General features: G+C 39.5%; 1 protein-coding gene across 1 annotated transcript in view; it reads left to right on the top strand.

Moving 5' to 3' along the window:
- Window positions 1-22,582, top strand: part of TOP1 (DNA topoisomerase I) — an 88,520-nt gene that overhangs the window by 44,653 nt on the left and 21,285 nt on the right. Inside the window, exons 4-12 of the mRNA XM_059038598.2 lie at window positions 1,227-1,350; window positions 2,541-2,596; window positions 5,552-5,647; window positions 6,657-6,732; window positions 9,973-10,085; window positions 15,766-15,881; window positions 19,226-19,347; window positions 20,266-20,388; window positions 22,174-22,361. Coding sequence (XP_058894581.1) covers window positions 1,227-1,350; window positions 2,541-2,596; window positions 5,552-5,647; window positions 6,657-6,732; window positions 9,973-10,085; window positions 15,766-15,881; window positions 19,226-19,347; window positions 20,266-20,388; window positions 22,174-22,361 — 1,014 coding nt within the window. The remainder of the gene's footprint in view (window positions 1-1,226; window positions 1,351-2,540; window positions 2,597-5,551; window positions 5,648-6,656; window positions 6,733-9,972; window positions 10,086-15,765; window positions 15,882-19,225; window positions 19,348-20,265; window positions 20,389-22,173; window positions 22,362-22,582) is intronic.

Here is a 22,582-nt window from a genome sequence, read left to right as displayed (position 1 = left end):
GCACTTGAATTCATGCTCTCTTTTGTTAACTTGTGGAATATATTGGCTGCTGAGGTGAGCAAGGTTCCTAAACCTCCTGCCCAGCATACTGAAGTAAATAGTCATCCAGTGTTCACCTTAAAATACAGCTTGTGATTTTTGCTCTTTAGTCCTTGTCTACATGCATGTTTTTATATAACTGCAGTCATTTAATATATTCCTTTTTTCCATTTGTGTCATAAACATTTTCCATGTATATTTGTAGGACTCACAGATTATAGCATAACAGCTACATAATGATAATGATAACTGTGATGTATATATAGCTTTGATATATCACAGTTTCCCCCTCTTGTTATTTACCAAGGCTGTATCTGGTTTCTTGGTGCTTTTTTGTTTGTTTATTTGTTCTTGTTTGTTTTTTGTCATGGGAGGCATCAAAATGAACATCTCTCTGTAATGTTTTACCCAGAGAGAAATCTCCAGGAGCTAGACCCAGGATATGAACACTTTAATGGCTCTTGTTTTGTAATGTCATATTTTGTTTTCCAGAGAAGCGGCACCTTTTTACAGTGCTACCAGTGTGCCTACAAACCCCTTTAAAAGCAAGGCTTTAAATGTTTAGCACAGGAAATGCCCTTGCTTTTAGATGGATCTTTTCTTATTCTGAGGAAAGAACCAAGCAGGATTTATAAGCCCTAGCTAGAAAAGCTAGAAGTGACTAGCTTTTCCTAAGCTGGCAGGAAATACTGACTGTGTTGGGTTGCTGACTGCACAAAGCCCTGTCATGGCTACATTTGTGATATGTCTCACATCTGGCGCTGAGCCACCAAATGATTTTTGGTGAACTGTTTTTACCTCCTCACATCAGATGTGAGAGCTCAAGTTGGAGCTTTCATTATAGTTTTCTGCTGGTACAATGTTGTAGAAATACAGTGGGTTTGCTGTATAGTCTTAGTAACTTAAAAAAATGTCCTGGTATGTTTAGAATGACTATGTTTCTTCTATTTGATTCCTTTGCTCCTTCGAAAAAATTAAAACATTAAGCAAGATAAAGAAAGTCTGATGTAGCCAAGAGCCTGCCTCTACTTGAACCTTCTGTCAGGACTATTTATTTAAAGCATTGTAAGTTTCCATGGTTCATGTTATCTCAGGGTATCTTGTGAGTTAATCTTGTGATATGAACCCTGTGGTCCCTACTGTGTTTTTCCCTACTCTGCTAACTGTTTGTGCCTTATTTTTCACAGTGAACATAAAGATTCTGAAAAGAAACACAAAGAGAAGGAGAAAACCAAACACAAAGATGGAAGTTCAGAGAAGCATAAAGACAAACACAAAGACAGAGACAAGGAAAAACGAAAGGAGGAAAAGGTACAGAACTTTCCAGTGGGGAATGAAGAGGTGTGGTATGTACTTTTCATTTTGCTTACCTGTAAAAGCAGGTATTGAAAGTACCTTCATTGACTAGTAAAATTCCCTGGCCTTTGAGTGAAAAAGTTCTGTGTCAGTAGATGTCAGAGCCAACCAGTGTCTTAAACTATGAAAACCAAAGCCCTTTACCACTGTATTTCATGCACCAAACCTATCCATATCATTACCTTACTTTATATGGCAAATGGATAAATTGAGGGATGTAGGGTTTCTGGGAAAGTCAGTTTTCTTTCATGGGGGAAATTAATTCTGCTAGCCAAATCTCTGTAGAACAAACTTTGTAGGATGCTTGTAACCTAGTGAGCTCATTGCTGGTAAAATCTGTTTTTTTCCACCTGGGCTGAAGAAGGTGGTACATGTGACATGCACATCTGGCTGTAAATAAGTAGTAGTACTGTGCATAGACTTTTTTAAAAAAAGTTTTTATATTAGTTTCTAAAAAGGTAATGCTGGACGGACTTGCTAAATTCAGACAATATGAAATAGGGAATAATAGTGAGAAATACATCTCCCTTTTACCCTCAAATCACTGTCATCTATCTTTCCCTTTCTGGAGACAGCCACCATACTATTTTTTGTATTCTTCCATTGGTACCCTCTGTGTGTGTGTGTGTGTGTGTGTGTGTGTGTGTGTGTGTATGTGTGTGTGTATGTATATGTATATGTATTCCTCTGTGTGTGTGTGAAGATTTTTGTAATGTCTAGAAAGTTGAAGGAGGGCAAACGTAAATATACTTTGCCTAAATCAGAGAAGATAGGAAATAAAGTACTCCTTTTTGTTTTGGTTTGGTTTTTTATTTCCTGTCTTCACTGCCAAGGGCAAATCCTTGAGAGGTGGAGTATATTTATTGAGGGAGAGGGACCTACCATCATTTAAAAGTAAAAAGCCACCATTTTGAAGGGAAGCATTTCTCAGTAAATTGGACAGTTCATCTGAAGAATTGTAAAAAAGGAGTCTTAGAAAAGTGTCAAGACCTTTGGTCCACCTGTTTAGTTTTGCTAACAAGAAGAGTCAGTCTGAGATCAAGATGCCCCAAGAGTGGAAGCCAGATCATCTCAAGTAAGGTAGAGACTTCTTCAAGTTTAGTCCTTTTAAGGTACTAATCAGTTACTGTTGTTTTACCTTTCAGATTAGAGCCTCTGGGGATGCAAAAATAAAAAAGGAGAAGGAAAATGGCTTTTCTAGGTAAGATTCCTCTGCTGCTTTGGCTTCTCTTTCTCTGTGTGCGTCCAGTAGGCCAGCTGCCCACGTTACAGTGTTGTCTGATCTTACCTAAAATGCACTGACTGGCCATCTCCAGGTTTTCGAGGAAGTTGGCAGTGAAAGGACTTGGTCTAAGCCAATGTGAGCATTTCTAGAGTGCCATTTAGTGAGACTGACCAGCACATTTTCTAGAAGGCTGTTTTGAGTGGAGAAGGTTGACAGAAAGAAGCTTTTTTAAATTGAGATATTATTTAACATTCCATAAAATATACCCTTTTAAATTGTGCAGTTTATTGGTTTTTAGTATTTCACAAGGTTATATAACCTCCCCATTATCCCTATCTAATTTCAGAACATTTTCATCACCCCCAAAAGAAACTCTATACTTAGTAATAATTTTGGAGTTCCCTGAAAAACCCCTACTCTGAACCCCTACTCTGAATTGCCCCTATTCTGAGGCGCATATATAGAAACTAACTTGATTTGCATTTTAGGGACAGGTGTAGATTTGAGTAGAAATATTTTATCTCTTTTCCAGAAGGAAAGGAAAATACACACAAATCTAGAGGTCACTTCTCCTTTACTTTCTAGGGCCATTTTGATTCTGTTTTCCTCATCAGCCTCAACTCCCTAAAATAAGCCTGAATGTCTTCTCTGGTTTCAAAAAAACCAGAACTTATATGATCATATATTCTCACCTGCTCCACTGAATGGCAGGATGGATTTACGAGGAGTTGTGGGGAGTATTTGCATTACAGTCCAGGGCAAAGTGTTTTGACAGTTTTGCTTCCTTGAAACTTTGAACTTTCAGTTTCGTTTGAGAACATTTTTGAAAATTGTGCCATTTACTCTGGGTCCCTAGACCAGGGAGAAGCAAGTGCCCTCTTCAGGCATGTTCTGTAACTGTTCTAGGAATGCAGAATAGTAAAATTCAAGAAGCATTAGAGCTCTAATCTGGGCATTCTGATTTCTTAGATAACAGTGACTAAACAGGGCAACTATTTTCTGCCAGGAGACTGCCTTGAACTTTAAGATATGATTAGACTCTCTGGACTTGGTGTGGAGTCTTGGGTTCAGTTTCAGACTTTCTGGGCTAGACGGTCAGAAGCACACCCTTCGAGGCAGTGGTCTCACAGGGCAACTATTTTCTGCCAGGAGACTGCCTTGAACTTTAAGATATGATTAGACTCTCTGGACTTGGTGTGGAGTCTTGGGTTCAGTTTCAGACTTTCTGGGCTAGACGGTCAGAAGCACACCCTTCGAGGCAGTGGTCTCTGTGTTCACTTTGCTGGACTGCTCTCTAACTTGCATCTGTATCGTGGTAGAGAATCCACATGCTTCACTGGATGGAACCGTTTTCTGGTAATTGTTTTAAAAATTCTTTCTTCAGGCCTACTAACCCTTCCCAAGTGTTTTTAACTTCACTCATGACAGTACTAGGATCTAGCATTTACTTAACTAGTTGGGTAAATGGCAGCATTTCTTTCTGGTGCAAAGCTTTTGGAGATTTTGGACACTTGGGGCTGTGTCAGTGGTTTCCGTCATGGGGAGAAACAGCTATAGAGGTCAGCATTTGGGGAGTGTGCATAAATAAGGAAAGAAAGCTAATCTGTTTAAACATTCAAATTCATATGCAAGCAAGGGGATCCAGTATGCCTGGGGTGGGGGCTGGGGTGGCGGGACAGCATTGAAACCCTGTGAATATCCTTTCTTTGGCAGCTAAATCTGGATGCTTATCCCTTGGCCCCCCTAGAGATGAGTGGCTTTGTGTCTGGAGGCCATTCCCTGTGCCGAGTTAGTTAGCTTTGTAGATGCTTCTGGCTGTGAGCAGTGCAGTTCCAACAAGATGTGCCAGGCCAGGGAACATCCCAGGCTGTGGTGATTGCTAGTCCCATTGGTTGTTTTTGTTTGTTTGTTTGTTTGTTGTTGTTTTAAATGTATTTATTCATTCATTCACTCATTTATTTATGGTTTTGTTGAGTCTTCGTTGTTGCACGCGGGCTTTCTCTAGTTGCAGTGAGCGGGGGCTACTCTTCATTGTGGTGCACAGGCTTCTCATTGCAGTGGCTTCTCTTGTTGCAGAGCACGGGCTCTAGGCATGTGGGCTTCAGTAGTTGTGGCACGTGGGCTCAGTAGTTGTGGCTCGTGGGCTCTAGAGCACAGGCTCAGTAGTTGTGAGGCTACTTAGTTGCTTAGTTGCTCCGCAGCATGTAGGATCTTCCCGGACCAGGGCTCAAACCTGTGTCCCATGCATATATGGCAGGCGGATTCTTAACCACTGTGCCACCAAGGGAAATCTGGTCCCATTGCTTTTTTAACTTGTTCCTTCCTCTTTTTGGTTCAAGATAGTCATCTAACAGAATCAATCATCTTTTTATATTCAGAAGGCAGAATCTTAACAAAAATAGGACAAGGTACTCTGTAAGTAAACCAAAGGAGGAAGTTGAACAGTGAATAGATTTGGCTTAGAATGACTTCAGTTTGTTTTGGGCCTCAAGTTTGGGGAATACATTTTTATTCCTATTTTTGTGAAAGCTATATTTTAGCTTTTGGAGCACTAAAATAATCAGTTCACATCGCTTGAGGGATCAGATACACAGACCCCTCAAATAAGGGGAGGAAACAACTTTGGTTTGTTCCTGTTGTGGTGTGGGTTCTGTTGGCGTAGACAGCTAAGATGTAGTGGAAAGAATCCTGAGAATAAGGAGTCCGGATCCCGAACCTTGATATTGCCTCTTCATCTGTAATTGAGATCAGTACTGTCTACCTCACAGGGTTGTAGTGAGAATTAAGTGAGAAAAAGTGTTCATGGAAAACCTTTTAATATGTACACATGTATGTTGTTATCCTTCCACTAGCTACTTCCTGCTACTTTGCATTACTTGATATAATGTAGATGTTCCACCACTCATTAACTAGCAATTTTTTTCTCTTTAGTCCACCATTGATTAAAGATGAACCTGAAGATGATGGCTATTTTGCTCCTCCTAGAGAGGATATAAAGCCATTAAAGCGACCTCGAGACGAGGATGAGTGAGTATTTCTTATTACTTTAATTTTTTTAAACAAAAAGGAGTCATTTAGACAGTAATACACAGAACAACTGCATTAGCTGACTTTTGCTTATTACGAATTTGTGATTAATAGACTGGGTGACTGATTTCTCTTTGAATTATGAGAAATAGGGTTTCCTAAATAAATAAGTAGTGTGCCTGAGGCTTAAATGGAGAATATATATTTACACTTTTCTTATGTTTTTTCTTATTAAAAAGTTAATGCATATTTATTGTTGGAATTTCAAATAATCCAGAATTCACAAAGAATATTTAAATTATTTAAGTTACTTTAAGTTTATCATCACCTCCCACAGATAAGTTTTCATTGCTGAAGCAGTTTTTCCTAGGATCTGTGCCTGTTGGTACCTTCTGAGTGAAGTTTCCATGTATAGAAGTAGTAAAGTTGCTCTTACTTAAAACAGTTATTTGAGACTTATATGTACCCTCTTTCTCAGGTTCAGTCATTGAGGTTAAATCCTGTTCATTATTTTCAGTCTTGCAGAGTTTATTATGTTTTGGGAATCTACAAAGGTTTTATGGTAGAAGATGGATGGAAAGGGAGGAGGGAAATACTTAATGATCTCCTTTGTATATATTCAGAATTCATAGAGAATTTCTTTCCTCCCCTTTCTTTTCCATTTATTACTTTGTGGTAGCCATTGTTGCCCTGTGTGTGTGCTTCCCAGATTTCTACCTTCTAGTGTTGTCTGTTTTTGTATGTATCCCTCTACTCCACTTCCCTTCCAGGCCTGCGTGTAGTATAAAGTTGTTTGTTTTGTTCTATATAGGACTATAACTATTGGTCTTTGGTCTGGCCTTCTTTACTTTCTCCATTCCTGTTCTTGACTGTAGAATGCCCAGCCAAGAGTAATAGCAGCCACGCCTGCCTTGGAGGCCACCAAGAAGAGTTTGGAGGTCCTAATCCTATTGGTGAGAACTACTGAGTCACAACTGTGTTAACTGCGTATTCATGTTCCCCTTTCTAGTGCTGATTATAAACCTAAGAAAATTAAAACAGAAGATACCAAGAAAGAGAAGAAACGAAAACTAGAGGAAGAAGAGGTTAGTAAAGAGACTTAGGCCCTTTGGGGCTTGAGTTTGGAATAGGGAGTTTTCCATAAAATAACTTTTGAAGGCCAAATGGGTTTTAGGAATTTATTGCTTTGTTGTAGAGGAAACACTGGGAAAAACTCTTAAGTGTGTTACAGTGGCTGCGGCACTGTTTTAAGATCTCAGCCTTCCTGGGTGTCTACCCATAGCTATGCTGCCAGCTGACATGTTCTTGGAGAAATTGTGCTGTCTTCATACATACAGGGGAAGTATTAGCAAGAAATCATATTTTGGCTTACAACCCAGAAGAGTTTTCCCTAGGAATGTTTTTTAGTGTTTTCTTAAATCTAACAAAGCTTGCTCATCACTCATTTTGGGTAACTCTCCCTATTTAAAGTCCTTTAAATGGGTGTCCCTTGGATACAAGATTAAATCCAAGCTCTTTACAACTTCTTCTGATCTGGCCCCTGCATCTTGTGCTTCTTCTCTAATTTACCTTGTTCCAGCCTCACAGACCTCCTTTGTTTCTTTCCATACCAGATTCTTTTGTGCTTCAGGGCTTTATGTAACACATGCTTTGTCCTCTGTCTGAAACACATATACTCTTCCTCTTTTCTTTCTTCTCCTAGCTTATAACCTTCCTTAAAATATCAGTTTCAATTCAGGTACTTTTCTAAGGGTTCTATTTGATGCTTGTGGTAGATTTAACATATACTAATATGGTTCCTTCTTTTGACACTATTTCTTGGACTAAAAACTGTGGGCGAGTAATTCAAGAAAAAGATGTCAGAAATTCACAGGGATCTTAATCTTGCACTCTCCTAAGAGAAGAAGGGGTTGAGTAAGTTATTAGCTTTGCTGCGTTTGAGTTTAGCCATTGTCTTGGACAAAATGAATTCACAAGTATAAAGTCGATAGCTTGAAGTATCGTCAGTAAAGATAGTGATAGTAAGGGGCAGTGAGTCTTAAAAATGTAATCTATCATAGTAGTAATAATATTAGTAATTCAAATTAAATGTACTAGATGCTTACAGTGTGCCAGGCACTATTCTTCACGCTTTGTAGGTATCATTTCATTTAATCCTTACAACAGTCCTTAGAGATAAATATTGCTACTATTATCTCCATTTTACACATGCAGAAACTGAGGTACGGAGAGGTTAAATCATTTGCCTGAGGTCACACAGATACCAAGTGGTAAAGCCGGGATTTGATCCCATGTGGTTTGATTCCAGAGCCAGCACACTAGCTGCCATGTTATTCTGCTTCCTGTGGAACTTCACTGATCCTCCAAATCCACAAGAAGGCAGAAGGAGTGTCTCTAATGAAATCATATTAAGAATATGAATGAGTAGGTGAGCCGTAGAGAGATGATCAGGGCCTGCATTTAGGGAATTGTAGCTTTTCTGACAACTAGCCTGTTCTTGGCAGAAGCTCAAGTGTATAAGAGCCAACTCAAGGAATTGAGAGTGAAATGTTGAGTAGTGAGTATGATAGTCACTCCACTTTCATGTAGATTACCAGTACAGACCAGTCAATAAAGAAATGTAAAACTTTAGCTCTCCATGCGTTCTATATTGCCTTTATGCTTATGTTGCATTTATGTAAAATAATACCTTTCTCTGGGTTTCACAGAGGTTAGTAATAACTGTTAAAACCATTTGGGAGAAAGAATGGTTTGACTTCATTTATTTAATTGTCTTAGCAACCCTCTCCCTACAGGGGAGGGAAAAAAAAGCAGGCTGAAAGACTAAATTAATACCCAGTCTTATTGTGGTAGGGACCCTAGATGGCAAGATCAGTCATTAAACCTCACTTGCTGGCTATGGTGTTTCTCATTTCTGGGAATTGTTCTGAAGTCTCCTAGTGACTGATAATCCCATTTTGAGGCTTGAAAACATACGATGTAGCCAGTAGTTTCCTGATGAAACCATCTGCATGCCTGTTCAGAAGCTGTTTAGAGAATGTCTTAACTGAAAAACATTTCCTTTTCCTGTGGTGTGTTTCAGCCTAAACAGTAAACATTATCTGAATTAATGCGATTCTCTAGTATTTTCTCTTCCCAGACATACTTACACGTTTATACTCTCCATTCCTATTTTAAACTATGTGTAGTACTGTAGTCTTTCCCCTTCTTTGTACACTGGAGGCCATTTGCTTTCCCTGAGTTTATCTGATAACCATCCCATCATGTGTAGTCCTAGAATGTTTATATATTCCAGCCATTCCCATGAGTCACATTCTATTATTTTTCTGGTAAACTTGGGCTCTCATCATAGTCAATAGCAGTTTTTTGACCTTGAGCAAGTGACAAAACCTGTTTCAGAGTTTCCTTGACTATAACTGGAAGAGGTGAAACCAAACTATAAAGTTCTTTCAAGTTCTGCCATTCTGTAACTGACTTTAAGATGACTCAAAACCATTTTTCATAGCTATATAAAACTTGCTGAATAAAGACTTAAATCATATTGAATAGTTAGGACAAAGGAAAATATTCTTCAGAAGAGTTTAGATTCTGTTAAGCAGGACCCCCACCTGTTGAATAGCACATTTTTGTCTGGATGTGTGTGTGTGTGTGTGTGTGTGTGTGTGTGTGTGTGTGTGTTTTGAGATTTATCACCTGTATTGATGGATTATACTTGTTTATGTTTGTTCTTTTTCTGTGCTACTGTGACAGCTCATCTAGGGTTACAGTTCAAAGAAATACTATCATGGGAATTGGTAATTGTTGTAGGGCTTCCCAAGTACTTGCTTGCTTACTGCTTCATGACTTTGTGTATGCAAATAGCAGTAATAAAGTATTTCCCCCCCCAGGCTCAATCAGAAATTTCCTTTCAAATTATATATTTAATACATTAAAAGTCTCCTGTACCTGTTATTTGATGGTGTTAGAAGAGGTTTAAAGATGAGTAGATTTTAAAATAAGTGAGGATAATACACTGGGATTACTGTGTCCCAAACTCCACTGAGGCTAAAAAAAAATACAATTTCCCAGGCTCTTCCCCTATAGAATGAATGTTTTTAACTACTTTCTCAGGTAATCATGTATCTGGGAGTTTTAGGAAACACGGCTTTAGAGAAAAGTACCAATAAATTTTTATTCATCTGTCAAATTGAGAGTATTGGACTCAAGAACTTCTCCAGTTCTCATATTCCATGATTCCAGTTTTTCTGTCAAATGGCTCCCCAAAACTACTTTGAGAAGTGTAATTAGTCCTTATTTAAGTGCTTTCTCACCATGTTTCTTTGTAGGATGGTAAATTGAAAAAACCCAAGAATAAGGATAAAGATAAAGATAAAAAAGTTCCTGAGCCAGATAGTAAGAAAAAGAAGCCGAAGAAAGAAGAGGAACAGAAGTGGAAATGGTAATATTTCAGCACTGTGTTAAAATGTTAGCTCTTTTATTGTACAACCTAATGAAACAAGAATATTGAGTATTAAAATGAATAGCTTGATTTTTGTGGGAGGAGGGAAGTACTTAAAAGAATCTCTCTGGGATAACATTCTGAAATAAGTTTTGCAGGACCTAGTGAGAACCTCTTACCCAATTGGATATCAATACTCTGTCCCACCCTGTTGAACAGAGTGAACTATAGAAGTCCTATATATATATGGAAATTTAGCATATGAATAAAGTTGCATTTAAAATGAGAGGGAAAAGATGGATTGTTCTATAAATCATGTTGGGGAAATTGCCTATTTGTTTAAAAAAACAAACCTCCACAAGAAAGCCTGGGTGAATATTTTTATAATTGTAGAATAACGAAGACCTTTTGAAGCAAGACATATAAGCAGAGCCGTAAGGAAAATATTTATAAATTTGATAAAATTAAAATCTTCTATATGGCAAATCAACAAACTCATGCCATTAAAAAAAAAATCCTAAAGGAAAATATTTGCACTACAATGGGCTAAGATTCTTAATATGAAAAACAAAAGTCTTTTAAAACAATTAATGAAAGGAATAGTCTGATAGAAAAATGAGGAAAAGGCAACTCATTAAAGAAGATAAATGATTAACAAACATCTTAAAATATGGTGAAACTCACAAGTAGCAAAGAAAGACGCGAAGAAAAACAATAAATGAAACATCTTTTCGTTTAATGTGTCTCAGATTAGGAAAGATTAATTATCAAAACATCTAGGGTTGTAAATATGAGAAAACAGGCATTCTTCACTGTGGAGAGTGAAGATTCAGACAGTCTTCAATGGAGGACAGTTTAGCAATAACAGGTTATTTCTAGATGTTTAGAGTTTTGAAATAAACTTGTATTTTTAATACTGGCTGTTCTTAAAACTTTGTATTTAGCCACTACATCTATACTATACATGATTTGTGTTTATGTTGAAAAAATTCCAATGATTCAGAGGTATATGAGTTGGAAAAAAATGACACTTCCCTTTCCTTCTTTCTCCCGTTCCCATTTTTCTTTTATAGCTTTGAGGTAACCACTATTTGTAGTTTGGTATGTAGAGTTCCAGACCCATTGGTATGCATTTACTCTATGGCTTTTGTAATAGAGATCAGTAATCTCACCAGTACCTCTGAGCAAAGGGGAAACATCAGTGTCCAGAGAGGTGGCTGAGAGGAGCAGAGCTGCAGTGGCAGAAAGGCTCAGCACAGCTGTGCAATCGGCATTGTTGGTGTCGACATATGTGAGGTTAAAAAAGGAAAGTGTAAAGGAAAAATACAGAGCAAAGGAACTCTGGGCCTTTCTGGGGTCGGTCAGAAAACTAAAGAACATGTGTTTTTATTTTCCTCATTTTTATTTCATTTTTTTCTTTGAAATTAAAGTTTTTAGTGATGGAATATTGAAAGGTTTTTATGACCTTTAATAAAAAAATTTTTTTAAGATGAAGTGATCCTATAAATCAGGGGTTATTATTGGGACTGGTGAGTTAGTAATTTGTCAGTTTGTTATGTCTCTCTGGGTTCTGTGGTTGGGTGCTCAGTAAGTTTGAGTGAACAAGGTACTTTCTTTGTCATCACAGGCTCTCTGTTGCCTTCCCCCTTCCTTTGGAGCCCTGGCTCTTACTGGGCCTGGAAGCAGATGTACTCTTTTTCTAGTCCAGCCTTTTGTGTGTGGAATTAGGTATCCTTGAAGGGTCTAATAGCCTAATTTTGCTTCTGTGGTTGAAATTCTTGTCACTGTTACCACACTTTAATTCTGAGAGACTTGTGACCTATGGTTTTTATTCTTGTTTTGGTTTAAGTGGGACCATTGAAGATGGTAGGTTTGGGGCTGAGTAATCTTTGCTACAGCCTCCAGTGCATGTGTTTCTCAAGTCTGGTTGTTAAATCGTGTGCATTCTTAAGCACAATGCTTGAAGTTACCACTGTAAGTTTTTAGAAGTAGAGAACAGGAATGACTGGCGTCTTAATCTGTCGCTTGCCCTTTCCTGCTGTCACTGTAGGCTTGCCTGTTAGACTCTGAAGTCGGTGGTCCAGTCCTCAGTGACTGTCACTGAGAGCCTAGTCAGTGAACTTAAATGGCAGATACTCTCATTTTTACTACCTCTCTTGCTATCTCACTAAAAGAATTAACACCCTTTACCAGTTTGGTAAATGTGTAGATCTTTTGCTTCCCCCCCAGAGTAATAGACTTATTCATGTGAAAAAACAAGCCAACTTTGAGCCTTTTCTCCCTCCTTGGTAATTTTGGGAATAGGAAAATGGTCAGGATCCCTGTGGGTTTCTTTTTTTTTTTGTGGTACACGGGCCTCTCACTGCCGTAGCCTCTCCCGCCGCAGAGCACAGGCTCCGGATGCACAGGCCCAGTGGCCATGGCCCACACGCCCAGCCGCTCCACGGCATGTGGGATCCTCCTGGACCGGGGCACAAACCTGCACCCCCCACACCAGCAGGTGGACCCCCAACCACTGCGCCACTAGGGAAACCCTGTGGGTTTCTTTACTGTGTCACATTTTCTCCATAGAAACAATGTTACAAGTGGTGGCAGTATGCTCAGGCTCATTCATAGAAACCTATTAAACCCAGCTCCCCCTATTTCTTTCAAATTTTTTAAATTTTAAATTTATTTTTATTATTTTTAATTAATTTGTTTGTTTGTTTATGGCTGCGTTGGGTCTTCGTTGCTGCACACAGGCTTTCTCTAGTTGAGGCGAGCTGGGGCTACTCTTCATTGTGGTGCACTTCTCGTTGCAGAGCACGGGCTCTAGGCACGTGGGCTTCAGTAGTTGCAGCACACGGGCTCAGTAGTTGTGGCACATGGGCCCTAGAGTGCAGGCTCAGTAGTTGTGGCACACGGGCTTAGTTGCTATGTGGCATGTGGGATCTTCCCGGACCAGGGCTCGAACCCGTGTTGCCTGCGTTGGCAGGAGGATTCTTAACCACTGCGCCACCAGCGAAGTCCCAGCTCCCCCTATTTTTAACTGTTACCCATTGTAGCTATATAGGGTTTCAGCTCTGCTTTGAGTTGAGTGTACTTTTGTGTCAGGGTTGGCCTGTTGGAACATAAGTCCCATGTTTATTCTAAACAGATGATTCTTCATGAGAATATCTAGAAACTAGGGAGTTTGTTGATGGTGTTAAGTGTGATTAAGTACATGTTTTTCTTAACTTTGTTGGTGAACCATTGATGGGGGCCTTAAAAGGCCAACACTACTATTTTTATTTGTATAGTAGTAGTTGCTGATCCAATGATATCAGCATGTGTCATAGGATATGTTCTTTCTTTCTGTTTAAACTGAGGTTTAGTGTTGAGTGCATCTCTTAATTTGCTTAAATGGTTAAGAAGTTACTGTGAGCCCTCAGGATGAATGTGACGGAATAAAAAGAATTATAAAAAGTTGGAATCTGAATTAAAAAGCACTGGAGTTGGGAATTCCCTGGCGGTCCAGTAGTTAGGACTCTGCACTTTCACTTCTGTAGGCCCAGGTTTGATCCTTGGTCAGGGAACTAAGGTCCCACAAGCTGTGCTGCATGGCCAAAAAAAAAAAAAAAAAATGAAAACAAAACAGTGGAGTTGATGAGAAGAATGGAACCAAGTCCTAGGATAAAGGAGAACTTGGTGCTCTGGATCCCCATACAGTTACTCTGTGACTGCTATAGATAGGCTTCTTGCAATTTCTCTCATCTCTGTACACACATCCATCCATCCATATGTATTTTCTCTGATTTGGAGAGTAAAAGATTCTGGGGGAAGTGTACAGTTAAGTGGTATTATAATACATTCACTTTGCTGTGCAGTGATCCCCACCACCATCCGTCTCCAGAATTCCCATCACCTTACAAAACTGAAACTCTTTTTTAAACAATAACCCTCCTTCATTCCCCCTTTTTTCGCCCTCAGTAACTACCATTCTACTTTCTGTCTCTGTGAATTTGATTAATCTAGGTACCTTGAATCAGTGGAATCACAATATCTGGCCTTTGGTGACAGGATTATTTTACTTAAGAAAATGTCCTCAAGGTTCATTCATGTTGTAGCATGTCAGAATTTTCTTCCTGTTTCAGGCTGAGTAATATTCCATTGTATGTATAGACTACTTTTTATTTATCCAGTCATCTGTTAAGGGATGCTTAGGTTGTTTCTACCTTTCGGAAGTTGTGAATAGTGCTGCTGTGAACATTTGTGTACAAATATTTGTTTGAATGCCTGCTTTCAGTCCTCTTGAGTGTATTCCCAGGAGTGAAGTTTCTAGATCGCATGGTAATTCTATGTTTAACTTTTTGAAGAACCGCCATATTGTTTTCCACAGCTGCACCCGCTTCATTCCCACCAGCAGTGCACAAGAGTTCCAGTTTCTCCACATCCTCATCAACACTTGTTATTTCTGGTTTGTTTTTGTTTTTAAGAATAGCTATCCTGGTGGGTGAGAGTGCTATCTCTTGGTTTTGATTTACATTTTCCTAATAATCAGCACCCTTGTCAAAAATTATTTGACCATATATGTTGACCTTGGTTTTATAGTAATGCTATTGTTACAGCACAGTTTTTGATACATGTAATTTTTTTTTTTTTTTTTTTTTTTTTTGTGGTACACGGGCCTCTCACTGTTGTGGCCTCTCCCATTGCGGAGCGCAGGCTCCAGACGCACAGGCTCAGCGGCCATGGCTCACGGGCCCAGCCGCTCTGCGGCATGTGGGATCTTCCTGGACCGGGGCACGAACCCGTGTCCCCTGCATCGGCAGGCGGATTCTCGACCACTGCGCCACCAGGGAAGCCCCACATGTAATTTTTATTTGATGTTTCTGAACTTTAAAACTTTGGCATTGGAAGATGACAGGAAGTAATAGGATATGCATAACTGGCCTCCAGAATAATTCTGTAGAACTGTAGGACTTTTCATTTTAAGATAGGAATACCGAAGATTAAAATCTGTGAAGTTTTAAACTATTCTATCTATAAGACAACTGACTGACTCTTTAAAAAATAAAATGGTGGTGGTGTTGAGAAGGTTTGTCTAATTCTAGAGAAAGAAAGACTTTGAGACATATCAACCAATTGCAGTGTGTGGTCCTTAATTGTATCCTAGTTTATAAAATACTTTTTGGATATAATAGGGATGTTTTTAATATGGTCTGAGTATTTGAAGGATACTAGGGAACTATTACATGGGATGATAGTCATTATGTACTTTCTCAAAGGTTTTCCCTTACACCTTCACCTGGCATCTCCATTCCCAGGGGGCCTTTTCCTATGTATCAGCTGTATAAATAATACCTCTGTCATGTACACCGTTGTGGCTTACTGTTACATCATTGTGATAAAACAGTTGTTTCCATATCCATATCCCCTACTTATTGCTGAATAATGATCTCATGTACTTGATATCTTTGGACTAAACTGCTGAAATGTATTTTCCTCCATTCACCTGATTATTCCATCATATTTGTTGTGAGTATTGGCTTTTACGAAGTGAAGGATGCTGGTTTTTTTGACCCAGGCCTTGAATGTGGGGCCGAGAGTCATTCCAGAGCACCAATCAGTTGAGCAGATAATTATTTTGGCATTTAATAGGTGATAATCTCTATATTAGGTGAAGTGATCACTAAATGAGGTTGTACTTTGTCTTTTAAAGGTGGGAAGAAGAGCGCTATCCTGAAGGCATCAAGTGGAAATTCCTAGAACATAAAGGTCCTGTATTTGCTCCACCATATGAACCTCTTCCAGAGAATGTCAAGTTTTACTATGATGGTGAGTTGTTCCAAGGTTGTCCAATTCTTGGCCAAGGAAAGAGTCTGCTTCTATTTAGGAATAGAAAGTGAGGAAGGATCTTGTGCTGTATAATCCTTTTTGTTTGTTTCATTTTGTTTTATTGTCATCGTATGGTTTGGGGAAAGGGCTATCAGGTGTTTACTTAACTCTTAAAAGGCCCATTTGGTGCTGAAAAAGTGCCGTGAGAAAGGGGCTGTCTTATCTCCCTTGTCTCCCTTTGAGACATGGTCCCATAAAGGTCCATCTACATAGGTCACAGCACTTGGTCCACAAACCTAATGTTTTTATCTGAACTTCACTTCTAAGGAGCTACTCTTTGTAAGAGTTACTAGAAAAGCCTGACTTGAATGGTAGTATTTTATTTTAGTGACATAATGCAAGCTGACAAGCTGCTCATTGCTAGAAATAGTATTTAGTACTTGGTTGAGGATTAATTAGTCTGCCATCAACATCTAGGTAGGGCTAATAGGTGTCTATCACTCACTCTACATAGCACAACACTATGCCTTTGCTCTTTATGCAGTCAAGTCTGATGAGCTGCTCTGAAGAAATATCCTGCCTAGTTCTCTTAGAACCCTCAGAATTGTCTATTAACTGTCACTGGTATTTCTGTCCTTGGGTTGAAAATTTTGAGAGTAGTCTTTGATGCTCCCTTATTGGCATATAGCAATATGCAGATGGTAATACTCAACTGATTTCCTTCATTCCAAGAGTTTTCTCCAGAAATGGCTAGAGCATTATTCCTCAAACTTTCATGTGCTTTAGATTCACCAAGTGGATCTGGGCCCATTTAATTGGTGTTGAGTGATATTGGGTGCTTCTGAACCAAGTGGTCTGCTGACCAAACTTTGAGAAACACTGGGCCAGGAGGACTGCTGAAAAGCATCAGTGGTGAACACTCAGAGTTCTGGTATATCTCTGTGTCCACGAGCAGTGGCCTCAGGCCATGGATGCTTATAGGTCAAGGGGAGTAGTTTATACTGAAAGGCCAGGTCTTGCAAGTGAGGAACATGTCAAACTTGGCAAGCTGGAATTCATTTTTTTAAACTGTATTTATTCAGCGTGCCTATATTCAGACACCAAGACCCAGCAGCGACAATATTGACGAATCCCTCATCTCTTGGACTGTGCCATCTAGCAGGACGTTATAGCCTCAGTGACAAATGCTTACATAGATAAACATTCTGACCTATGTTGACTGGACAACACAGGACAAGAGTACAGAGTTCTACTGTCAGCCCTCACAGTGGGTCATTCCTGGAGACTCTTAAATGTGACTCAAAACTAAAACTCCAATGAAGAGAAAGAGCCTTGGATAATCATTAAAGTTCAGGTATTCTGTAACCCTAGTATGGGTTTACCAAGAGCTTTAGAAAGCTCAACTGGTAAAGCCTAACTCTGAGGTCCAAAGTGATTTGAAGGAAAGCTAGATTCCTTTCTTTAGCCTTTGGGTTTCTCTTACTTTCCAAGATGGGAAGCCAAGGCCTGAACTAATCATCACTGGTCACCATGGTCCCTTCCTGCATTCCTGCCCGGTCATCCTTTATAGGAGCTCCAGCTCCAGGGCTCTCACATTTTCTCATTTGCTCTTTCTCAGATCTCTTCCCTTTCATTAGGCAAAGTCCCACACTGCAGTAAGTCAAGAAGTTGTATTTGACTTACTAGTCTGGAGTGATACTGTCAGTCCTGCCTGCTCTCTAGGGAAGAGAATTCTCAGACTCCTTTAGCGCTTGCCAGGGAGGTGGAAACAGACTGGCTGAAGCAGTGAATGGCCTCTAAGAACCTCCAGTTTTCAGCTCTGACTCAGCAGTTTCTTATTCCTGGAGCTCAGCCTTTTCTACAAAGCACTACCGTTGTCAGGAACCTTTAAGTCATCCTCCTACCCTTCTACTGCTGGGAGCTGTCATTTCATCTTTTGACAGCTCATCTAAAACAGGAGGCATCAAAATAGCTTTCTCTATTGGGACAGAATTCAGTAAAATTTGCCAAAGAGTATACCAGACACACCCAAGAACAGTTTACATTCTTTCTTGCCTTTTATTTTATTTCATTTATTTTATTCTTAGTGACTTAATGGTTTCCTTTATATTGGAAGCATGTTACATCTTAACTGGCAACACTGGTTCCGACTTGAGTGGGGGAGTTCTAAAGAAGTGCAGGAAACTCTTGAAAGCCAGCCTATCCTCAAGGTGTTGCCTTTGGAAGGAGCCGGGATGTTGAGAGGGGAAGCCGCGCCACCTGCTGGCCTTTTAATATTACGAATTTCAAGCCGGTTCTTTCTGTCTACCCTGAAAGTTTCAGTTTGGAGCTGCAATTCCCTGTATCAACCTTACAATCAGGGATAATAACTTTCTAACCATCATGAGATGAGATGTCTTCTGAGTTTTGAAATGAATGATTTCTGGTTAAGTTTTAGTTTTCTGTAATAAATGGGGAAATCCTTGGTGAATTATTAGTACCTATGTAATAGTAAGGCAGTGGAGAAACGTGTATGCCAAGAACCCCAGTCATCCCTGTGTTCTGGATGAGTCCTGTTTCCCTGAAAGAGGCAATCTCATAATGCCTGTGTTCCAGGGCATCTCAGACTCTAGTGTATACACAAGCCACTTGGGGGTCTCACTGAAATGTACTTTTCTGGTCAGGAGGTCTGGGGTGGGGCCTGAGATCCTGTACTTCTAACAAACTCCCATGTGATGTCAATACTACTGGTCCATGAACTATACTTTGAGTAGCAAGGTTCTAGAGGAATGTCTTACTTAGATTTTTCATATGGGATATCTGGGCTTGCCTGCTGTGAATATATATTTTTAATTCATATTCCACCCACCTAACTTAAAGAAGAAAGATGCCTATTTCTTTTCCCCACAATTCCTTTCTTCCACTCCCTGCCCTATCCCTTCCTCCCCTTCTTGAACAGAAGCTGTTTAGCTTAGCAGTGGCAGGAGTCCCTCTGAGGATTTGATTTTTAAAAACCATTGAAGAGGTGTAAAGGACCCTGCTTGCTGAAAGGAAAAGGAAGAGTGACTGGGCCTCCCCCAGGTCATCCCTGTCCTGAGCAGGCTCCTGGGAACAATTTACTGGCATAGTCTCCAGAGAATGACCCAGGTAAATATCTGATACAGAGAAGGCGAATTCGTACAAGTAGATACAAATCAATATACTACTGTATTTGTTGTTATTGTTGTTACCACGTGTCACCAGACCTTTATATACATACCTTTGGAAGGTAAACCATTATTAAAGAAGACGTCTCCAGAGCCTCAGTGTTTATACTCAGAACGTGAATACTACACCTCATTTTTTGGAACCACTTTTTTCTCTAGGTAAAGTCATGAAGCTGAGCCCCAAAGCAGAAGAAGTAGCTACGTTCTTTGCAAAAATGCTCGACCATGAATATACTACTAAGGAAATATTTAGGAAAAATTTCTTTAAAGACTGGAGAAAGGTATTGTAGCCTATATATTGATATCCTAGCACCTTACAAAAATATTGATCAACTACTAAGTAATAAGTTATAATTTTACAAAAAATTCCCTGATGTACAATTTGAGTTTTATGAATTTTATTGGATTAAAAAGTTGGGGGAGGGAGTTCTGTTCATTTACTATATTATATAGGTTTTCTGTCCAACAAGAATACCTATATTTCTTTCCTGTTAGCTGTCATAGGACTGTAGGGGATAGTTTATCAGATTAGGCCAAACAGAAAACCTCAGCTCCAGCTGAGCAAAGTAAAGTTGGCCTCTGCAGGACTGTCATCTGTCTGCTATTGCAAAGAGACATGCATTACTGTTGTCCTGTTCCCTCTTGATTCATGCTCGTTAGCTTTAGGTACTTCCTGCTCTTGAAACCACATATCTATCCTGTATCTGCCTACGTGATTTTAAAGTTTCCTTATTCTCAATATGGATAATATGAACAGAGGCTGAGCTGAAGTTTACCTTCTGAATAGCTCTAGAAGTAAGATTTAATACGTGAATAGAGCAAGGATGTTTCTAGGAGAGAATGAATGTGGGAATATTTCTCCCATTACTAAAATGAATGATGTGTATTCATGTTTCCCCAGCTGTGGTACTCATATGCTTAGGGGGTTGTGGCAGTGTGCCAAGGAGTACAAGAAACTACATAAGAGTGTTACCCTTTCCAGTGTTAAGTTATTTTGAATGTTCTTCTAGTGAATACATATTTATAATAGAATGAAGTAAGAAACGTGTTCCTTTTTTTTCAAAACTCACAAGTTCAGATTGACTACCCTGCCAGATACCCTTTGACTGAAAACATGATGCTTTGCTGTAACTGCACCAGAGGGCTTTTTAGTTTATTTACCTTCTTCTTCTTCTGTCTCCCCCTTTTCTTTTAACTAGGAAATGACCAATGAAGAGAAGAATATTATCACCAACCTCAGCAAATGTGATTTTACCCAGATGAGCCAGTATTTCAAAGCCCAGACAGAAGCTCGGAAGCAGATGAGCAAGGAAGAGAAACTGGTACTGCAGAATTTCTTAAACCTCTGGAGAATTTTAGAATAGTGATCAGTTTATCTAATTTTCTTCTTGTTTCTTACAAAACAGTTTTGACTTTAATGGTTTCACATGGCTCTATACTAAAGATATAGGATTCTCAACCTAGTGAAGTCTAGAATTTCTTAAGGGTTTTATGTAGACTGAAAACTGTGAATAAGCACTACGTTTAATGGCTCAGTATGAGAACCCTGGTGTTCTGTTGATCTAAAAACCAGCCAGTAGCTCTAATAATACAGTATTTAAGGATGGGCAGATCTGACCCACAGTGCCTCCTGGATGTTAGGATTTTTTTATCTGTTTAAGACAGATAAAATCATATCGGCCATGTACACACACACACACACACACACACACACACACTCTCCTTCTTTGATGTATTTTACTCTGGAATCTAGGCATGCTCATCCATCTTCGTCTTCTAGCCATGGCCAACCTCATTCCTGAAGGATCTTTCTAGTATCCAGCTGGGATGTCACTTTCTTCTAGAATACTGGTAGGCAAGCTATAGTTAGGCTGCTTGTTTTGTAGAAAAGTTTTATTGGAACATGCCACATCTGCTTGTTTACCTGTTATCTATGGTTGCTTTCATGCAACAGTGGCAGAGTTGAGTAATTACAGCAGAGACTGTATGGCCCTCAAGCCTAAAACATTTTCTATCTAGAATCAGAGGTCTAGGAGTTAAGGATTTTAAGGAATTCTTTGCACTTCAGGGCCTTGTAGTTTCAGGGTATTAAACTTGCATGTTTATATAATTTAGGCCATTGTCTTTATATAACTCATTGTTTGAGGGTGCCTATTTGACCTTCAGTTAAAAAAATTAGGAGTTACTATAGGGGTCATAAGAATGATCCCTGCACTAGGCTTTTTTAGTCTCAGCTTAGTCTTTTCTCCAGTATTCCCAATTAGTGAAATTTGGTTTATTTTTCACTTCAGGGGTGTTTTTCAAATTAAAAACCACTTTAGGGAGGATTTGTTTTTGTTTATTTTAATATTTATGTATTTGTTTTATTTATTTATTTGGCTGAGCCGAGTCTTAGTTGTGGCACGCGGGATCTTTGTTGCCACGTGCAGGATCTTCATTGCGGCATGCGGGATCTTTTAGTTGTAGCATGCGGGATCTGGTTCCCTGACCAGGTATTGAACCTGGGCCCCCTGCATTGGGAGCACGAGTCTTAACCACTGGACTGCCAGGGAAGTCCCTAGGGAGGTTTTATAAGTAACACCATGTCAGAGCCCTGCCAAGGACACCTATTGCCAGCAAGTTGTGGATTTTTTTATACACACAGGGCAGCAGGACTTAACTTAAATTGAATTGCTGAGTATAATATGAAGGAAGAGTCAACAGAGGGTAAGGAGGCTCCAAATCATTCCCTCTTTGGAGCAAGGATCACAGTATAAAATATATGTACCCATGTACTAGAAAAGAATCCATAACAGGTTTCTTTGCACTTGAAAACCCACATGAAATACTGTTCACATGGGAATTTTACTGTATTTAAGCTTGAAAAATCTCTTTGGTCTTTGGGAATTCCCTGGCAGTCCAGTAGTTAGGACTCTGCACTTCCACTATAGGGGGCCTGTGCGGCCAAAAAAAATCTCTTAGGTTTTCCTTTATCTGAATTTGTTTCTTAGTGTTAGTGATTTTTAGACTTTTCTCTACCTTGACCTGTCCTCCCACAAGAGCTAAGAATGTATGAGCTGAGCACAGTAATTTGAATCCCTTTTGAGTACTTCCTTGCCATCTTCCAGAAAATCAAAGAGGAGAATGAAAAATTACTGAAAGAATATGGCTTCTGTGTTATGGATAACCACAGAGAGAGGATTGCCAACTTCAAGATAGAACCTCCTGGGCTCTTCCGTGGCCGTGGCAACCACCCCAAGATGGGCATGCTGAAGAGACGGATCATGCCTGAGGACATAATCATCAACTGTAGCAAGTGAGCACAGTTCATCCTTTGGCCGGAAATGAAGTAGAGGGCTTCCTTTGTTCTTGGTAGTTGGGAATTTTTCCTACATTACAGAGGACTGTTTGGGAGCAGCATGGTATTTCTATGTATAGATCTCCCAAGTGTTTATCACATATAGACTGGTGAGGAGAAAACTTGGAAATATATGCTCAGCAGATTTGTCCACTTCAGGTTATGAAAGATGAAATTGC

The sequence above is a fragment of the Kogia breviceps genome, chromosome 14 (genome assembly GCF_026419965.1).
Source record: "Kogia breviceps isolate mKogBre1 chromosome 14, mKogBre1 haplotype 1, whole genome shotgun sequence".
Classification (NCBI taxonomy): Eukaryota; Metazoa; Chordata; class Mammalia; order Artiodactyla; family Physeteridae; genus Kogia; species Kogia breviceps.
This window is presented reverse-complemented; position numbering and strand designations above follow the sequence as displayed.